This window comes from Pseudochaenichthys georgianus, chromosome 14, assembly GCF_902827115.2.
Source record: "Pseudochaenichthys georgianus chromosome 14, fPseGeo1.2, whole genome shotgun sequence".
NCBI classification, from domain to species: Eukaryota; Metazoa; Chordata; class Actinopteri; order Perciformes; family Channichthyidae; genus Pseudochaenichthys; species Pseudochaenichthys georgianus.
In genome coordinates, this window is record NC_047516.1 from 12,999,029 (window position 1) to 13,018,180 (window position 19,152).

The 19,152-nt window shown below is 42.9% G+C and overlaps 1 protein-coding gene and 1 long non-coding RNA gene across 6 annotated transcripts in view; one reads left to right on the forward strand and one right to left on the reverse strand.

Moving 5' to 3' along the window:
- Positions 1 to 2,140: 2,140 nt before the first annotated feature.
- Positions 2,141 to 19,152, reverse strand: part of shroom1 (shroom family member 1) — a 30,216-nt gene continuing 13,204 nt past the window's right edge. For 4 of the 5 annotated variants that reach the window (XM_034099288.2, XM_071205344.1, XM_034099290.2 and 1 more), the window contains 8 exons: positions 10,662 to 13,528; positions 10,405 to 10,582; positions 10,144 to 10,196; positions 8,859 to 9,464; positions 7,916 to 8,503; positions 7,266 to 7,374; positions 6,418 to 6,690; positions 2,141 to 4,860 (listed from right to left, as the gene is read on the reverse strand). In XM_034099288.2, the coding sequence (XP_033955179.1) occupies positions 4,612 to 4,860; positions 6,418 to 6,690; positions 7,266 to 7,374; positions 7,916 to 8,503; positions 8,859 to 9,464; positions 10,144 to 10,196; positions 10,405 to 10,582; positions 10,662 to 13,309 (4,704 nt within the window). In that variant the 5' untranslated portion in view covers positions 13,310 to 13,528 and the 3' untranslated portion in view covers positions 2,141 to 4,611. Of the gene's footprint in view, positions 4,861 to 6,417; positions 6,691 to 7,265; positions 7,375 to 7,915; positions 8,504 to 8,858; positions 9,465 to 10,143; positions 10,197 to 10,404; positions 10,583 to 10,661; positions 13,529 to 15,865; positions 15,958 to 19,152 lie in introns of those variants that run through there. The other variant, XM_071205345.1, reaches the window with a different exon arrangement.
- LOC117458691 (uncharacterized) lies at positions 15,601 to 16,539 on the forward strand. Its single transcript, XR_004553447.1, has 2 exons — positions 15,601 to 15,801; positions 15,950 to 16,539. It is a non-coding gene; the product is annotated as an uncharacterized lncRNA (long non-coding RNA).

Consider the following 19,152-nt stretch of genomic DNA (forward strand, 5'->3'; position numbering starts at 1 on the left):
ATCAGGATTTGTCATTAATTGGTCTTCTCCTCATAGTCAAGTATTGGTTACAACCCAGTGGAAATCTCTGTATTTGTAAAGTAAAGTTAACCACACAACATCAAAAAGGCTTGCCAGGCATATTCTGGTAAGAGAGCACCACATGAACCTGTTTTTGTAAAGTATAAGTTGTCATGTAATTGAAGCTGGTAGTGAAATATAACGTGGAACGTTTTTTTTTTATTGTAAACCATTATCCCATGTGTGTTTCATGTGGTTATAGCAGGTCTTAAGTTAGGTTAATCAGAGCTGCATGCGTTCCAACAGCAACATCCACTGTAACACGAAGAAGCGATAAATCTTGGTGATATAAAACAAGCACAGGCTCGAGTACGAGGCCCTGCCAGTCTTTATAAGTGAACTGTTTAATGACTGGTAGGAGGAAGAAACTCAAGGTGTGCTGACATTCCTGCTGCCGGAGAGTTCAGGGTTCAGGTTTAAAAATGAACTTTGGAGCCACTAATCTGAGCGCCTGGCAGAGTAATCACTGAGTCATCGACATGATCTTCAAATCCTGTGAAATAAAACAGGGTCCATTTAACATTATACAAAATAAACACCTAAATGGTACAGGTGTTGCTTCAAAATTAGAGTGTTATGTTTCATCCACCATTTTCTTTTTCCCTGCCTCACTGTTGAGATCTAGTCAGTAATTATCAGCGGCAACGCTCCTTATTACTCAGTACTGTGACGGAACTGATGTCTTTACACCACCCTGTTCCCTACTGTTTCTTGTCTGCAGCCTACACCCTAAACACTCCATCACTAACAATGCCTTTGTAATAATGCCCAACCTAATTTCCATGCAATTAGAGACTGACAAAGATCTTTGAGAATTCCTAGAGTTGTTTTAATGTCCCTGCTACATTCTGTGGGAATGTTATTCAAAGTGTTTAATGAGTAGAGTAAGATATGTGCTGTCTGTTGTCTCTCGCTGACCTATTGGAGTTTCATCTTGTCTTTCCAACTTGAAATCATTTTCTTTTTCCGTGTCAATTATTTCAATAAGCATTGTTATTGCTGACAAACCGACGGGACAGCATTCCTCTGTGAGGCTGAACGTGAGGGCAAATATGCATGAAAGGGACAAAAGAGAGACAGTGTTCTGAAAATATGAGCCTGATCCCAATTTGAGAAATGTAACTCAGCAAGAAAGCGATGTTTTATAAAAGTCAAACTATTCCTTTTAACTTTTTCTCATAGTAGGCCTACATAGCCTACGGCAGCTGGTTAGCTTAGCATAAAGACTATGATAGAGTGGAACAGATGCATAGCTCCATCCACAGGTAACACAATTACCAATTCAACACTTTGTATCTTGTTTGTTTGATTGTCAAACTAACTACCTACTTATTCAGATATTACAATTGATTAAAAAAGCTTTAGAGGTGTTTGCAGGTGGGTTTTGATTTCTTTGGTGAAGCTAGCAATTTAAAGTTAACCATGTTGTGTCCAGTTTTGATATGTCTAATGTTTTGCAAGCTAAAGTAAATCAATAGTAGTAGTACAATAATATTTATATTCAGTAGTCCTACATTATTTCCTCTTGTTTTCAAGTTGCTGAGACTCCAGTCACACGTTAGCTGAAACTGAATTCAAACAATAATAAGCATTGAATATAAGACCGACTTGGTGCCGTATAGAATTCAATAAAAAGACAAGATTTCCTCCCTTTTTACAAAGCAATCAAGATTTTGAATAGTTTTTCTCCCTATAGATTATGGAGCTCCGCAACAGTGTTTAATCCAGAAAAGTCATTCAAAACGGTGTATTATTGTTTGCTCCCAGTCCAGAAACAGTAAAGCTCCCTCAGCAGCAGTTTGTTGATGGAGCTGCAGAGGGCAGAGATGAGCTCTGATAGGAAACCACTCCAGCAAAGCTTCAGCTACTGAATGACTACCAACTATGAGAACTAATGTGACAAACTGATACTGAAGAAGTACACAACTTAAACCATGTGTTGCATACATATGTAATGTAGCCAACATTTGTGTCAATTGTTTGTTAATGTTTACTTAATGTTTACCTTGTGTCTGCATCTGTTTTTGACTTAAGGAAAGCTCACTCTGGAGAGGATTAAAGAACTGTGGTACACAAGAGGGAGAGGGAGAGCTTAATTTATTCACAATATAACAAACATCATGGCATTTACAACTCCAAACAGGCACAAAAAACAACTTTAACTATCAACATAAAACAGATGTGAAATAGAGCGGAAATAGTGGATTTAGAAATGCTTGCTGTCGTCCCACCAGCCGGGACTTACTGAAATATTTTCAAAAACAGATTATGTTTGTATCAATGAGACACGCTTCCAGTATGTGAAAACTAAACAAACCCATCTGTTCAATAGAGCCTTTTCCTAGACCTTTTATTTGATTTATTACTACCCTTTTATTTATTTTTGTATTGTTTGTTTTTACTAAATTCTACCGTGTTGTGTACCGTTTTATACTGTTCCATGCTCACTGCTTGTAGCACTTCGGGATTTGAACTCAAATATGAAGTGCGTTATAAATTAAACCCATTATTATTATTAAATATAATCATACTTCAAAAACAGGCCCATTTTCCTGTGAACTCAACAAAACACTGCTTTGATTGAATGACGGGAACAAGTAATGTCACATGTCCGTTAGTAGACACACATAGCAAGAACTGAAATGAGTATTTATCCATGTGCTGCTCCTCTTCTGTGGGAGCTTTTTCCTCACTTTTCCCCCGCAAGCTTTCTTTCTCCTAAATGTGGCATACTTTAGAAATTCCTGAAGGTTGCGGGGAACAACAAGAGTCTTTTCTAACCCTTCAGGACTGCGTCAGCACAACGGCCAAAACAAACAGACATTTGTTTAGCAAACTGAAACGGACAGGGTCGTAAATCTCTGGAGAACTGTTTCAGGGATGGCGGGGGATGGAGAAACTGCGTATCAAAAGAAACCGAACAATATCTTTAAAGTATAAGTGTTTCTAGGTTGTTTTTTTTACATTTAGAGTTTGGGTGAGTTAATGGTGTTTTATGTGGAGGGGATGCAAATGATGCTCTGCCTTTTGTAGTCATTATATATAAATATCATATATAAAACAGTCAACACTGGAAACCTTTTCAGTTCAGCCAACAGGTATGATTTCCTGAGGGATAATAACATGTAATCACTTCCACAAAAGGAGTTTTGTTGAAAACTTAAACGGCAAACACCAATAGGAGTTCTGTCTTTCTCTTCAACAACTACTCACTATAAACAGGAAATGAAGACATTCATGGTTTTACACACACGTTGCACACATTCTGACAGAACAACAACTTGAGAACAACAGTCACTTTGATGTGTCTAGTTGAAGATTCAGTAAAGAAATGTGGAAACAGATTCTTTAAAGAAAATGGAGGAATGTCTTTTGATTCAAGAGTGCATTTCCTTTGAGAAGAGTTTACTACATTTAAGTAAACTAAAAGGTAACATATCCAACAGCAGGTGATATGCAGTGGAGCTAGAACATTGAACATTAGTTTAAGACACCTGAAGTGAAGATTGTAGACTTTCCTGTTTGATAAAAACTATTTCAAGTATCACGTGTGTCACGTATCACGTGTGTCTGTGACAAAGGGACATTGGGAGAAAATACTCAGTGATATAATTCTTGCTGACTCATAATCTGATTAAAGAGGTTTAGCACCTCCTTAGGAGAAACTGTTCAAGCGTGAAATCACTGAGGCTTAATAACATTATGTATGAAATTAGCTGGAAAAGAATTAGTACAAAATCCTTAATGTTGCATGGTGTGCTCATGTACCTTTTTTATAAAAAATATTTCGACATTCCTATTGAAAATGTATGACGAAACAACGACAAAAACAGGGATATTGTTTAAATGGATGGAGTAAGGCTTTCATTGAAATTACTTGAATCTGATTTTAAGAAATGTGCATTTATGTATCATTACAAAGTGCTTTTTTTTTCATTCACCCTTTTTGGTTTTTAGTGCCTTAATTTGAAAACACATTCAAAAATAAGAACATTTACAAAAACATAACGATTAAATCTACTACAGCTATTGTACATCTTGCTGACATGATACAGCACAGCGCCCCCTCTCAGGCTACACTTTCACTGAAGCCTTCACACAGGTCCAAATACAATCTTAAAGCTTATAATAGGTTTCCACAGGTGCAGATACAGGGCTGTAGCACTACCATCTCATTGAAAAAGTGGACGACAGTTGCTAACAGGGGACGCAAAGTTTCCACCACACAGCAGCTCTAATGGAAAACGATCCACAGCAACATCAAGGCACACAGAAAAAAACCAGCTCAGTGTTTTAAGTTAATGGAAAGATGTGCGACACATTGAGAAAAGTCTTCAGGTGCACAGATTTTTGCATCTGATGTGCAGCCTCGGGAATAGCATGAGAGGAGAGCAGCGGGAGGCATGATGCGTTTGTCAACGTCTTCAATGATACATTAGGAGGTCATGACAGGTTTGGGAAAAAGACAGCCACCTCTCTACATGTCTTCTTAAACAAGCTACTACTTTAAGGCAAGTGAAGGAGGAATCTGTGCTTGGGTTGCTCCTCTCTTCACAGGCTGTTGGAGAGCGCCTCCAGCTGCTCCTCTCCCAGCCTCTGCTTCTCCTCCAGGTCCTTCTGCCGGATGAGCAGCGAGGCCTTGGTCTGCACGAAGCGCCGGTAGTCCTGCAGCTGCTCGGCGGACAGCTGGCGCCCCAGGAAGGTGGAGACCAGGTTCTCCCTGCGGTCCAGGTTATCCTTCAGATCTTTGGCGTCCTCCCTCTGTTTGCACAGCAGACGGTGGCGACTGTCCAGAGATTGCTGAGTGCAGACACAGAGGATAAAGAACATGAAATATACCTGCTAATATTCCCTCTCCATCTCACATGATATTGCTGGGGACAAAGGAATGTGTTAGGTCTGTTATTGAAATGTTATTATGGTGTTGAAATTGTGCCTTGCTCATGCTCCTAGTATTAAATGGGTAAGTAAATATTCTGCTGAGAACTCAGAATTGGAGAGCAATGCTGATAAGGCATTTGAACATGTCCAAGTATTATATTTGGGATTTTCTTGTTTTATTTGAAAGGTAATAATGGTGTTTGATGTAATAGAGAGCTGTGAAAGCGTTATGGTTCCGCCACAGGGCAGGAGGTGCAGTGTTTCCTTATGTCAACAGAGGGCAGGGTAGGTACAAATGTCATCGAAACCGGACTGCAGTTTCGGTGAGTCAGTGTAAATACCAGTGTTGCTGATAACAGCAAGAAAACCAATGACCCTCTAACAAGCTCCCTGTTTGCAGCACATTCAGCTGGGCTGTATACAGATGGACAAACCGACAAAGAGCCCTTTCACGGATACATCTAGAAATCGAATGCATCCATGCAAACATAAATTGATGCTGTAAATATCAGGAAGCATAATGAAACAGGAAAACAGAGCATGGGACAGAGCTTAAGTCCGATCGTGTGACACAACACATGTTATTTGAATTTAAATGTTCTAGTAAAAACTATTAATTGTAGCTACCTCAGACATGACATGACGGAATTTAAGTAATTGTTTCTCAATATATCAAATCAAAAAGTGCACTAGATGAAATTAATTCTTCAAATGTCTATTTAAACGTTGGGGTCAAATCAAGATAAGCTAAAAAGGCAATTAGTCGTAGATAACATTTTTTGAATTCCACACGGTGAGAAACCTTGACTCCATTAAAGTCGCCCTTAACTTCCCAAGTGGCATGTGTTTGCTGTTCTAAAGTAAACAGAATGAGGTTGCATTACATAAACACTACCTGAATGTATGCTTTTACTTAACTGTATTAGTGTGTATCTGTTTATCAGTCGATTGATTTATCTGGTTTAACGGATTGAATTTACATTTAACCCAAAAAATCTGATTTAGATTAATTCCCAATATGGGAACTATATAAAGACACAAATAAACTAAACTTTTGATTAGATTTATACCATTTTGTAGGGAGATTTAAACACTGATTATTCAGCTTCATGCTTTTTTTTTACATGTGTGATGTGAATAATTACAGTGGTATATGCATTTGAGAATTGGATGCTACAGAATCCACTCAAAACCCTTTTTATTTTAGCATTATGACTATGCGAGTGCTGTATTTTTCTCTGTAGCTTCAGAAAGCTTGGAGTTGGGAGGGTAATTGAAGGCCCCACCAAGGAGTTTTCAAAGACATTCCCTGCTGGCAGGAGTATTACCATCAGACAATTATGCAACTACAAATTACATTAAGCAATAAATTATAGAAGATAAGAGGACTCTTGGAAGGAAAATCCTCTTGAGACAGACCCTGAAAACCCTCATTTATCAACCCCAAGGCCTCCATATGAAGTTCTGGTTCCTCACCATCTCTTCAGCGTCTGTGTGTTGGTCCACGGTGCTGAGGGCGTTCTGCACCCTGGCCAGCCGGGCGGAGAGGCACAGCAGCAGGCTCACCACCCTCTCCAGGTCTCCGATGAACAGGTTGTACCTCTCCAGCTCCACGGGCACACAGCGCTCGCGGACCAGCACCTCCAGGACCCCCCCGTGGGCCACGTTCTCCTGGATCTCTGCCTGCAGGACCCCGCGAGTCTCCTCCAGTGAGTGAAGGCGCTCATCGATAATGGACGCTAAGAGACGCTGATAATTCAAGCAGACAAGAGGAGATGTGTGAGAAATTGTAGGCAATGGTGCTACAGGGTAAATACAATATGTGTATAAATAATATTTTGAAACTTGAAAAGAAAATGTATTTCATATTTGCAGTGATAGGATAAAGGGGAAATGTATCAAGAGTGAATGTGGGAGGCATTCAGGAAGAGGGGGAAGGCTATTTGCAAAGCCAAACATTATGCAAGTAGGAGATACTGATAAGAGGCAGACAGTATATCATGTGATAAGAGACACACAACTATCTCAGTCTGAAATGAATCCACTTAAGGCCACATATCATCCAGATGGTATCATTATGAAATCCAGAGCTCGTTTTTTAAAAAGAAAATCAGAAGAAGACCTCAAAGTTTGTGGTTAAACTTCAATTTTACTCTGCGGTCCTATCGGCTTTCTTGTCATTTTAAATGTACAAAGCTGTGACATTCTTAGAGACATAATGGTTTATGGTAAAATGTTTAATAGTTTAAAAGTATTGAAATGTACACTTAACTTCTGTTGCGAGGTACTTTTGACAATAACCATACACATGACTGAATAATCACCTTTCTCTCAGTGATGTCAGCTTTGCTCTGCAGGTCTGTACTCAGAGGGTTAGGGCTGTCAGGAGCAGACGGAGCAGGAGACGGTTCAGCCTGTTCCACTGTGTCAGCACTGGAAAAAGACAAATGTTTTTAGGTCAAGCTAGTTTTCCTGCACCATATCAATGTGCCACACACAACATCTTCAAATACTTTAATTTATATATGAGAGAAATCTGAAATGCAGCCGCACATTCCCCATGTATCGGAAGAGAGTGCTTACACAGTGAGGTCATGTACCGCGGAAAGCAGATGGCCAGGTGTGTCTGTGCGTGTGTGGCAGCAATAGATAACACGGGAACCAGTATCAAGTTACACGGAGAAACATTAAACTAGGAATTCTAATTAACTCTGCACTCTAAACACCACATCAACACTAAACTTGTTTTATATTATTACTACTTGTTTCCATGTACACAGCTTGTCACAAGGTTAAGTCGGGTGAACTTATTTCCTTCATTTTCATTATTTCAGAGCACATCTCAGGAGTGTTCCGTCTCCACTAAGGCAAGAAAAGTCTCCCAAAAGTGTAAACAAGTTTATATATTTATCTGTTCCAGAGGTGGGTTTAACCTTTAAGTGTTGTGCTCTCGGTCTAGGACATTAACGTTTACCTTTCTGCAACTCCTTTCTGCTCCTGCTTCTTCTTGTAGTGTTCCTCCATCAGCAGCGTGTCCTCTGACAGCAGCTGCTCCATCAGCATCAGTGCCGTCTTACGATTGGTCAGTGGGTAGAAAACTCTGGCCAGCGATTGGTCAACCTTGACTGCCGCTTCTACTAGCTCCTCCCACTTTGGTCTTTCAGCAGGTCTCTCCAGGCTCTCTGTCTCTCCCTCTTGAGTCCCCCTCTCCTCCGTCGCTTGGTTTTCTCCAGACTTCTCATCTTCCGGTTCTGGATGTTCCTCCTCCTCCTCCTCCTCCACCTGCTGACTGATGTCTGTGTCAGACACAGAGGTTTCGCTTGTCTGTGTCGGAGGGGCGGGGCTGGTGGACTCGTCGTCAAAAACGTTGTCTGTCAGCGCCGAAGACTGAACTTCCTCTTTGATCTCCTCTTCTGCGGGGAGAATCCACAGCGATGGATCGGTGGTGACACCGCAGCTCAGAGACACTTCCTGGTTTGACTCGAGTTGGAGGGAAACGTTGCTTTCTTCATCCACCGACTGCTCTCTCTCTGATCCAGATGCAGAAGGAGAAGTCTTGACTCTAGTAAAACATAAACACACCATGGTTAACAATCACACCTGTTGAAAAAGAAATGTAGGTGCAGAAAAACAGTGTTGATATGTAAGGGGGAACGCCTTCACACGTTTATTATTGACTACATTTCAATTATACTTGAATCCAACAAAGACCCAAGTAGAAAAAGTAGTCAATAATAAACTGTTGTGTAGTGGGCAAGGTTATCCGTTTTCTTAAGAATTTTTTTTGTTTGTCTATAAAGCTGAAGGGATATACATTCCAATGAGCACTATGCAAGGAATGTTTTGGAAGTTGTGGAAGAAAGCTGGCCCTTGTCAAACGAAAAAAGATGTTGCATTGACAAAGAGTGTAATCTTACCTGGAGCTGGGCCTGTTTTCACAGGGAAGCTTTGTCTGGGTGGGAGTGGACGAGGTGGATTTGATTTCTCTCTCACTGGTCTCTGGACATCTGGGGGTTGGTGGGTCAGGTGGAGTCTCACTGGGCGGTCTGCTAGACCTGACCTCATCTGTAACCGGGCCGTGAGAACCAGGAGATCCAGAGAGAGTCCTGCAGGAGGCCGGGGAGGAGGATCGACTAGCTGAGGCGCTCTCCTCTGTTTCAGAGCTCTGCCTTGACACAGACTTTATCTGGGCTTGGTTTTGTGTCTGTCCCTGACCAACGATCGCCGTTTCCTTTTGCCCTGCTACATTGTGTTTCATTCCCCCTCGGACGAGCCCCTGGGTTTCTCTGACTTCAGCAAAGAATGAAACGCTCCTCTTGTCTTTGACGGGTCCTCCAGGTTCAGTCGGATCCCTCCAAAGTTGATCTAACTGCTCAGAACTTTTACTCATGGCCGATGGTCTTGGTAACTTTGATGCCCCGAGCTCTTCCATGGACTTCCCCCTCTGTGCGACCATGCGGACGCGCTGCTGGCCCTCAGGGGCCGGCTTCAATGAGGAGTCCTCACTGGCATGCGTCTGAGGACTGACACAGACAATCAATGTTAAAATGTTTAACACAAGCCATCAATTTAAACAAAGTTTGATAACTTAGAGTTTTCAATTAAAACAAAAACTACTAAACCACAACCTGTAGCCATCACATCTTCGTGTTTTTTCTTTTTTTATATCTCTCACTGACTAATTCTTTATCTATTTATCTAATACTCATCCTGCAACAAACTTTGAGTTTTACGTGTTTGCAGACGGGCTAATTGTACAAAATGTTTATGTGAAAGATGTAAAAGATATCACTTTGCTGTAACCCTAATGTAGACCTTTCTCAAGTTTTTGGACTCTTTATTCATCATGGAGGTATGCAGACATTTCTTTTTAAGTAAGGTAAGGTATGATCATTTAAGGACAAATAAAAATGCATCATAAAAAGGCTCTGTATTTTTACATTTTAAAGACTGGCAACTAACAATTTCATATTTTGAAATATGTCAACTCCATGGAAAAGCTTGAGTCAATGATTCTTCTTTTACAGCCCATGCATAACCTCTGGAGAGGAATGCTGTCTAGCTGGACCAGGTGGGTGTTGACTTTCTAGTGTCCCAGGGACTTAAGAGAAGATTTATTGTCTGTGCACACTCACTGACCTATTACTCTCGTGACCTAAACCTATACAAATGTACCAATTTGTCTGCGTTGCTGATGCATACCTGGGGGTTTCCATAGCATTAACTGGTAATGGATCCTCTTCATGATCGAGTGCCTGCAAACCCAGAAGAAAAGTCAAAACACGTGAATTACACTTGAATCTGTCCAGTTAAATCCTTCTAAAGGCGATTGTAAAGTATACAAAATGAGTGTGAAATAGTACAGCAAAGGCCACACAGGGGTAAGTTAACATGAAAGCGTGTCAGACACTAACTTTATTAAAACAATATGCATTTTAAGTGTCTCAATCTGTACAGACATACCTGTGGTGTGGATGTGGATCTGTTCCTTAAAAAACATGGTGGTTCTGGTTGGTCCAAGAGACTCTCCACTGAGACGGACTTCCCCTGAGATGGGCCTTGGCTCTCCCTCCATCTGGGTTGATTGGACTGACCCACATATTGGCCTGAACAAGACTGTGCCGAGAAGAACTGGGCGTACCTGAATTGGGATAATTTGTATTAAATGATTTAATCTTTATGACAACAAAAAGCATCACACAAGACCTGCTTTTTCATACCTGATAGAGCTGGCAGAGGAGTCCAGGATGCGGCCTGCAGAGTGGGGTCTGTTGGGTTTATTCTTGGTGTTTTTGCCTTCATTATTTCCTGATAGAGACCTGGGACCCCAGTCGAAGGGTTTCTCCCCCAGAGAGTGCCTCTGTCTGGGTGGAGATGGTAACTGAGGAGCCGGCTGCTGTGGCTCGGGCACTTTCTGGCCCGTTTTACGCACCATGTACTCCACCAGCGCCTTGTGTTGCATGTGTTTTAAGTTGGATTTTGTAGCGCTAGAAGCTGAGAGGGCTCTACCTCTCGTCTCAAACATCTTCCTCCGTGCTGCAACCAGTCCCTGCTCCCCTTGCTGCGCAGGTTCCTCTTCCTCGCATTCGACTGCAAACAGGCTTTCGGTGTCGTTGCCAAAGGAGCGGCATGCAGAGTGGACGGGGGCTCCACCGAGCTGGTTGAGTTTCTCTGGTTCAGAGTAGCACATCTTTTTCTGCTCTTGAGTCAATCGCTTCCTGCCTCTGATGCGTGCTACCTGGGGCTGGGCCACATTCGCTGGCCTCCCGTTTACCTCTTCAGCCTCTTTGTCCCTCTCCTCCTGACTCTCCCTGACTTCGTCTTTGATGCTCCCCCTCTCGGGCTCCTCAGAGGCCACAGAGGGAGTGAGTGTATCTGTGGAGGTCTCAGAGTCCTGTGATGAGGAGAAAGCGTGGATAACTGTAGGCCTCAGCTCAGGTTTTGGCCTGGTACGGTGCGGCCATGACAGCTGCAGGTCCCTCCTTTTAAATGACGTCTCCCTCAGGACTTTCGACTGGGCATCCTTCAGCTTCTCTTTGTAGTACTTTTTAAAGGAGTCGTCCAGCGTGTTACAGGCAACTTCCTCTCTATCGTTCTTGCTCGTGTCACCTTTTAGTGGTCTCTCCTTCTCGCTACCAACCACGTCTCCATGACCCGTTTTGTTTAGAATTGCTTCGTTGCCTTTTGTACTGAAATCAGCATCCTTTTTAGGCTGTGACGCCGCCCTGCTGGCTCCGGTGAGGTGGTACAGTAGCGGGGTTGTTTCTTTGTTTATCCTCTCGCTGGCTACGTCTCCCAAGGGCTGCCGTTTCCCTCGTTTTGCTTGCTCCTCTCTCTTGTGGGGGGTAGGCTGTTCATTGCTTATGAGTGGGGTCACCTCCTTTGTTGGTTTGGTTGAATGTGGTGGGCAGTTTCTTTCAGGTCCACAGTAGAATATAGGGTTGTTGGCAGTGTGGCGGCTGATATCCCGACTCTGGATCATGTCGATTTCTTCTAAGGTGTCGAAGCTTCTCGAGGACCGCATTGAAATGAGGGATAGTCTGTGATTCTCCTGATCCTGGCTTCTGGAGGAAAGGTCCTGGCTCTGAGAAGTTAAAGCCTCTCTCGCATCACTGAAAGAGGTCTCATCTTGGAGAGATCTAAACAAATTATCCATTGTGCTGTGGCATCTTCCTTTTTCTCTTAGCACCACAGTGGAGCTCTCACTTCCAGTCTCAGACCCACACACAGATGCAGAGTGTGTCCTCATTCCAGATTCAGACAGCTTACTCAGTCCTGTGACAAAATAGAATTGACCCTTATGCTGGATGCTGCTGTTGATGAAACCCTGACCAGCATTCCAGGGGCTGGCAGCTCGAGCTGGCTCTGAACCAAGCCAATCATGCGCCGAGTGCGCCCTTTTGCGCTTACTCTCCAAATGGCCACTGTTTCCACTGGGCTTGTTGTTATGGTCTTCATTAAACACACCACTGCTTGAAGGCAGTCTGGGTTTCAGGTGCTCAGGCTGGCTTATGGAGTTTATTGACTTGTCCTGCTCCGCTGCTTTGTTATCAGTGATGGAAAGGTATTCTGGGTTCAACGGCGCCCTAGTTTGATCGTGAGGCTGGGGATGGGGGCGGTATGTTGGCGGCTGCTGGGCCTGTGGCAGTTCCTGTTGAGAGCCCCTCCACACGGAGAAAACTGGGTCCGAACTGAAGCTTGCTTTGCCTGTATCTTGGTTAGCCATCTCAGGTTTTGGAGCATTTTGACCATGGGGCTGTGGATGGAGGCGACTGAAGGGTCTGGGCTGTTGTTGAGGCGGCTGGGGTTTAAATTCAGTACCTTGATTGTGGACTCGGCTGTTTTCCAAGTTTTTTGTGGCTATAAAACTATCCATTCGTGCTGGAACAGGAGGAGGACGGACAGTAGGGTGGGAATGAGCCCCCATAGGCACCTCTTTTTTAGAGAGCGCTTTGTTGTTGATGTGCAAACTGTTGTTGCCATTCTGGTGGTTTACATTGGTGTTGGTATTGTTACGATATTGCTGAGAGATAGCTTCCACAGAGCGATAGAGCTGGTCCATTGTCTTTGAGTCGGACTGAAGAACCTGGGTGGGATGGTATATGGACTTCACGTACTTAAGATCAGCATAGTGGCTGAAGGAGCTGGACTGTATGTCGTCTGGGAGAAAGGGGGAGGGGTAGTCTGGGGCAGTGGACCCCCCAGAGAAGGAGCTGTAGGCAGAGTCTCCTTTGCCGTGCTGATGGTGGACTAGATGGTCGGCGATGCTGCTGTTGGACTTGGCGGGGGAGAGCCGGCTGACGGGCAGGCTCAGAGGATGGAGGTCCACGTTGCTCATTCTCTCAAAGTGGAAGTTGTAGGAATCCATGGAGGACTGGGGCGGAAGACAGGAAGGGAAGGGCGGGGTTTGTGATTGTGGTATACAAGTTTGTGCACTGATGCATGTGTCTTCCTTGTGGGTGAAACTTGGGAATATACCGCCAACACATTTGCACCAGGTTGTCCGTCACGCTCGTCGCTAATTAGGTCATTTTCCTGCCTTTTTTTTGTTTATTCTTGCCTCTGGAAACGGTCTGCTCAGTAGCTCCTGGGGGAAAAAACACAAACACAGCACACACTCGTTATCACCATGAATCTTGACTCAGGACACACACTACAGTCTTACATCTGAGGAAAATGACTGCTTAAGATGACAATTAAAAAGACAAAATTCTTGTTCAAACAGCATTTGAAAAACAATAGATTGACCAACACTCAGTATATCACATGGCTCTGTGTGGTCATCACAAAGATCCCAATGCGTAGCTGTTACGACTGCAAACATGAATGTTTGTGTGAGATTGTCAACTTGGCATGTCCACTAGGTAAATGGCACACCCAACCACACCCCAACAATAAAGACCTTATCTTAGATAGATAACTGAAATGAAATCAACTAACCCGCCACAATTGCAAAATGTGCCTAAAACATATTAAGATGCCAGAAAACAAAACCTGGCAGCATCAAAGAAGAAATCCATTAACTTATCGCTTAATAATTATTAATATATGTCACGTAATTGCTTAAGCTTTTAAATGAGGAACATTTTTATTATAATATTTGTGTCCATCAATTGTTGGATACCACATAGTTAGTCAATGTACTGGTACTTTTACTTTGTTCTTTTTTAATTCGAAGAAAGTTAGGGCTATAGAGTGAACAATCACATTTTCCATGATGACATTTTGTGTACAAGACGTAGCCTACAGTAAAAGGTATTTTGTATGTTTCACAGCAGGTTGGTTGGTAGGTCAGTACAGTTAACCACCTGTTGAAGGAGCCTGTCTTCATGTTGCATGCACACGGCCTCTAATTAGGGATCCTTGAGGTTGGCAGTGCTCGTTACAGCACACACATGACAAAAATGTCAGGAATTCCATATGGAGCTACAGAGATCTGGGAGGATTAGTCATGTGATGGATGTATGATGCCTTGTTATACAGCGCTGCAAACCAGAAAGGCTCTCTACATTCTTTTTTTTAGCGAGAGAAGCATTTAGCAGCCTAACATGTAATGATTTGGGAACGATTCAACTTTCAATGAACGACACAAGAACAGTGACTGAGACGATAAGGAAACATTTATTGTTTTTCTGTTCTAGACGCTGTAGAGTCTTGCAGATTGAAGGGTAGACAATGTATTTCCAATGAGACACAGTGAAGCTTGATGAATAATCTTTTGGTCTTTCAAAATGAGTCTGCTGCAGCATTCAGATTATTTGAATGAACCAATTAACTTGACAATAGTGGGTTTTACTTTAAACTCTAGTAACATTTCCCAAGTTTCCTTATAACACTCTAAAACATTAAAAGTGCAGAGGATGTTATAACTTCTAGGGCTACCATCCTGTAACAAAGAAACCTGTTGCCATTATCAGCTAACATCTTAAATACAAACCACAGCCCCTTCAAGTTCACTCTAGTTAATAATAGGTTTAGGTTTTACGGAGGACTCTAATGACAGAGTAACGGCTCGTCTTTTCCATGACCTGCATGCCTTTCCATGACTTTGTCCTCAAGATGAGGCTGCATACCTGTCACGCATACACAAAGGTCGATGTTGCTAATAAAACAAAGACAAGCCAACCAGCTAATCAACTCTGACACTGCAGAATAAAACTTTGGCCACACGATTGTTGGGAATGCAGCAAATGTTGCGTAACAAACCAAAAAGTCCTGTAGAGACTGATCTCTTGGAAACTTAGAATGACAACTGAAACCTCTTTTATAATCAGTATGGCCATGTTTGTTGCCTGAGCATAAATCCCAGAATTAAAGATGATCCTAGGAGGTGGTCGTTTTGCATACTCGCAAAACCCACCTCCCCAGAGCCTTTCATACTACAGTATTAAGGGGGATTCCATGTGCTTATGAAGGACCTTCTGATCTGTGGTGTGTTTCTGTGTGTGTGTGTGTGTGTGTGTGTGTGTGTGTGTGTGTGTGTGTGTGTGTGTGTGTGTGTGTGTGTGTGTGTGTGTGTGTGTGTGTGTGTGTGTGTGTGTGTGTGTGTGTGTGTGTGTGTGTGTGGTTTCCAGCCCTCCTCTTCCTTCTGAGAACACAGAGAGAGAGGCTCCCAACCAGGGGAGCGCTCAAGTGGAAGTGATGGAGGGGACAGGCAGTGACAAAATGTACAGAGAAGAGAGAGGGAGGGAGGGTGAGGCAGAGGGTGACCGGCCCAGACAAATACCCTCACACGCAAACCACAACAACAAGAGACAAGAGAAGTGAACAATGACAGCAGGAAAGCTGAATCAAGTTGGAAGGCAGGATCAGCAGCGAGGCAGGCAGCGAGCCACACAGAGATCAACTACTTGCAGGCTGGTATGAATGAAAGTTTGTCAAGTTAAGAGAGCGATGTTAGCAAGAAAGAAATAGAAAAACTCACCACAACTTTGAGTCTAAGTTGAAGAAAAAGTTCCCACTTAAATTAGGATTTCCTAAATGATTTCCGTCCTGGCTTCTCTTTCAGAAAAATCTTTCTTCCTTTCAAAATAGGGACCAGACCAAGTTACCAGGAGAGCTAGATATTAGAGGGAAGACTTCTAGCGAGTCCCTTCTCCCCCCACAGAGACCCGAGTCTGCATAGCGGGAGCCTCTGATTGGCCAGCCGATGACGTCTGGCTCTCCGTTTGCACAATGAGCGCAGCGGAGGGAATATTTCACTGCCGCAGATAGCTGCTAGTGCTGCCGGCCCCCTGAACAACAGAGAGAGCGATGAGGAGCAAAAAAGAAAAAAGGGGGCCTCGCATTCCTGGCTGGCTTCAAAGACGGAGCAGAGGCCGGGCGCCATTCATTCCCAAGGCCCTGAGCTCGGCACATGGAGACTAGCCCAAGCAGGAGGGAGGACGGAGGATAGGAGGGGGTAGTGGTGGTGGGTGGATGGGTGGGTGACCTCCCAACCTCCACCCCAAAAAAAAAAACTGTCACAAAGACTAACTCTCCCCCACCATCGTGCTCAATTTCTCTTATTCCCAACAGCTATTAGTCTTCCAGGTTTTTCCTATTCTTCGAAACCCTTGTTAATGACCGTTATAAAGAAGCTACACAGCTAAACAATAACCATGAGTCTACTCTAATCACTTCTGCAGTGATAATAAAAAGGTCATCATTACGGTAATTACCCGTAGAAACGTTTTGTTTAATTATCATACCAGTGGTGGCCTTTACAAATGATTTTGGTGATAATTGAAAATATAGTACTATATTTATAAGCTAAGATTTTTTTTTTACAGATCTGTCTTATAAGGGGTTGAACAGGTTCTCCATGGCACCCTAAGCCTTAAAAACTCCTGTCTGAGAAAGACCTTATTTGCACTCTATTGTTTTCTATGGTAGCTGGCAATGCTTGTGCCCACTCAGCTATGCAGAGTTAGCACAGTCAGACAAAGTAGTGCGTCAATGTTTTGTGATTGGTTAACGCTGAACTGGCTGACTCAATCTGACGACAAAATAACGTTTATTAGAACTGAGAAGGAGAGATTCATTTTAATAATATAAAAAATGTGAACTGCATTCAACCTGAGCCCTATTTCTTTGTATTATATCTTTTGAAGCCTGATACCTCATTGGAAATTGTGAGAGAGAACTGGCTATCAGCCTTAAAATAATGTGCAACGCTTATCAAGTCCCTTTCCAAATGTGATAAGAAGAGAGCTCCATGAAAGGGGTCAACTTTAAAATAGAAACAGAGATAAGCTCATGCCAGTTTTTGCCTTCAACTGAGCTAAGTACTACATATTGGTGGAGCGAGAGAAAAGTATTCCTTAAGACCTGTACGAATTTAAAGACCATATTTAAAAAAAATCCAAGGAGGTCAGGAAAGGTGTCAGGCAAGGGCACAGTTTTGCAAAGATTGGATTTATAAAACCTATGAATGTGAGAGAGAACACGTGGAGGCTGATGGAGAGAGGGAGGAATGAGGGATGGAGGGGGTGCGAAATTCTTTCAGAGTTTTTTGTCTTTCAATGGTGATTATGTGTTCCAGTGTGACCTTCACCATGCAGCCACGAGACTGGACCACCAGGCGTCTCAGAAGAATATGGCAGAAATAATACATTGAAGAGATTGAGAATGTAGATACAGGAAGTACAGGGTGATAAGGAAATGCAGCAGGACCCCCAGAATGCAAGGTGCAATAAGAAGTGGGGAAGGCACAAAGGAAGAAACCAGCAGGAAATGTGGGGACTATAGGGGCTGATGCCCCTGGTAGCCAGCCAACCGACTAGCAAGCCAAAAACAATCAGTATGTTAGCCCCTAGGCCATGCTATGTCTGCTGATGAAGAAGATGATGATGGGTTGGTGGACCTCTGAGCTAAATGGATTTGTCCTCAAAATACTGAAGTTAGCACTGTCTCAACCAACAGAAGCAACTCACTTTTTGTATTGCTGAACATACTCCAATAAAGTGTCTATCGGAAATGGTCAAATACCTTCAGAAGGCATTTTTTCGGGTTAGATAAATTGGACACATTGCCATGTTTAAATGTACCCAGAATTGATTGTGAATTAGTCTTAGGTAAGATTCAAGAACTATACAGAACAACAAACTATGCTTTGCAACAGACGATTTTGTCTGAAGTTGGAGTCTCAGTCTTAGTAGTCAAGTCAAAGTCTTTTATACTTTTGACTGGACCCTAAAATATGTTTGGGCCAGATTAGCCTTTGGAGATTGACAGTGTCGAGAGGGGGAGATACAGGAGATGATAGGTGAGGACCGAAGGCCGTATTCAAGCAGTATTCAAACTTGAGTACATGATGCTCAGGGACCAGTTTCCTGGTTACTTTAAAAAAAAGAATGTACTAGAGGTAAGAAAACATTAAACGAGAGTAGAACGCTGCGCCAATGCTGTTGTAAGAAGACACACTACAACTTTGTTGTACAAGACGCCTTTCATACTGAAGAACAGAACAGTCAAAAACATCGCTAATAGACTAGGCACCTCAGAATTCCTGATTCAAATGGGAAAAAAAGAAAATATACAAACATGCACATAGCCTAGGTCTTTGTCAAGAGGCTCCACTCTGGTTACGACATTAATGATTTAAGCTTCTTGTTAGGAATGTTACAATGACCTTTCAGGGCAAAAATGCCTCCATTAAAATGTGAACTGTTATTTTCTTTACTTTCTTACAATGTACACTATATGAGATTCTTGACCCTATAACGAATACCACCTAGGTACACGGAAGATACTTTAACACAAGCCGCTAGAAACTCGGTGTCATCCAATGAGAAATCTTTTACATTTGTGAGAGTAAAATGGACGAATGAGGCATCACACATTCGCAAATACTTCACTTCTGAACTCAAGTTTCCCACAGGACCTGAAAGACATCATTCCTATTGTCCCCGATCAAACAGAAACAGAGAGGAAGCCGTTTTGAAAAGGTGGAAGTGGTCGGGTGTTGAGCACTTCCACAGTGAAGCATTTATCAACGGTAAAGGGAAAGCTGCGTTGCCATGCACCGTTGTCACCAACGCCTGCATGGCAGTCCCTCCTGTATGTGTGTGTCAAACTTGGAAAAGGACATAAATTAAGAGAGAGCAACTGTGGCTGTGTGTTGCTGGGCAGTGCTCACATCGGTGTGTCAAATCTCAAACTGACTAAGACAAGCTGTCACACTCTAACAAGCTCCACATTCCTGCCTTGATCTGGCCTAAATTACTTGAC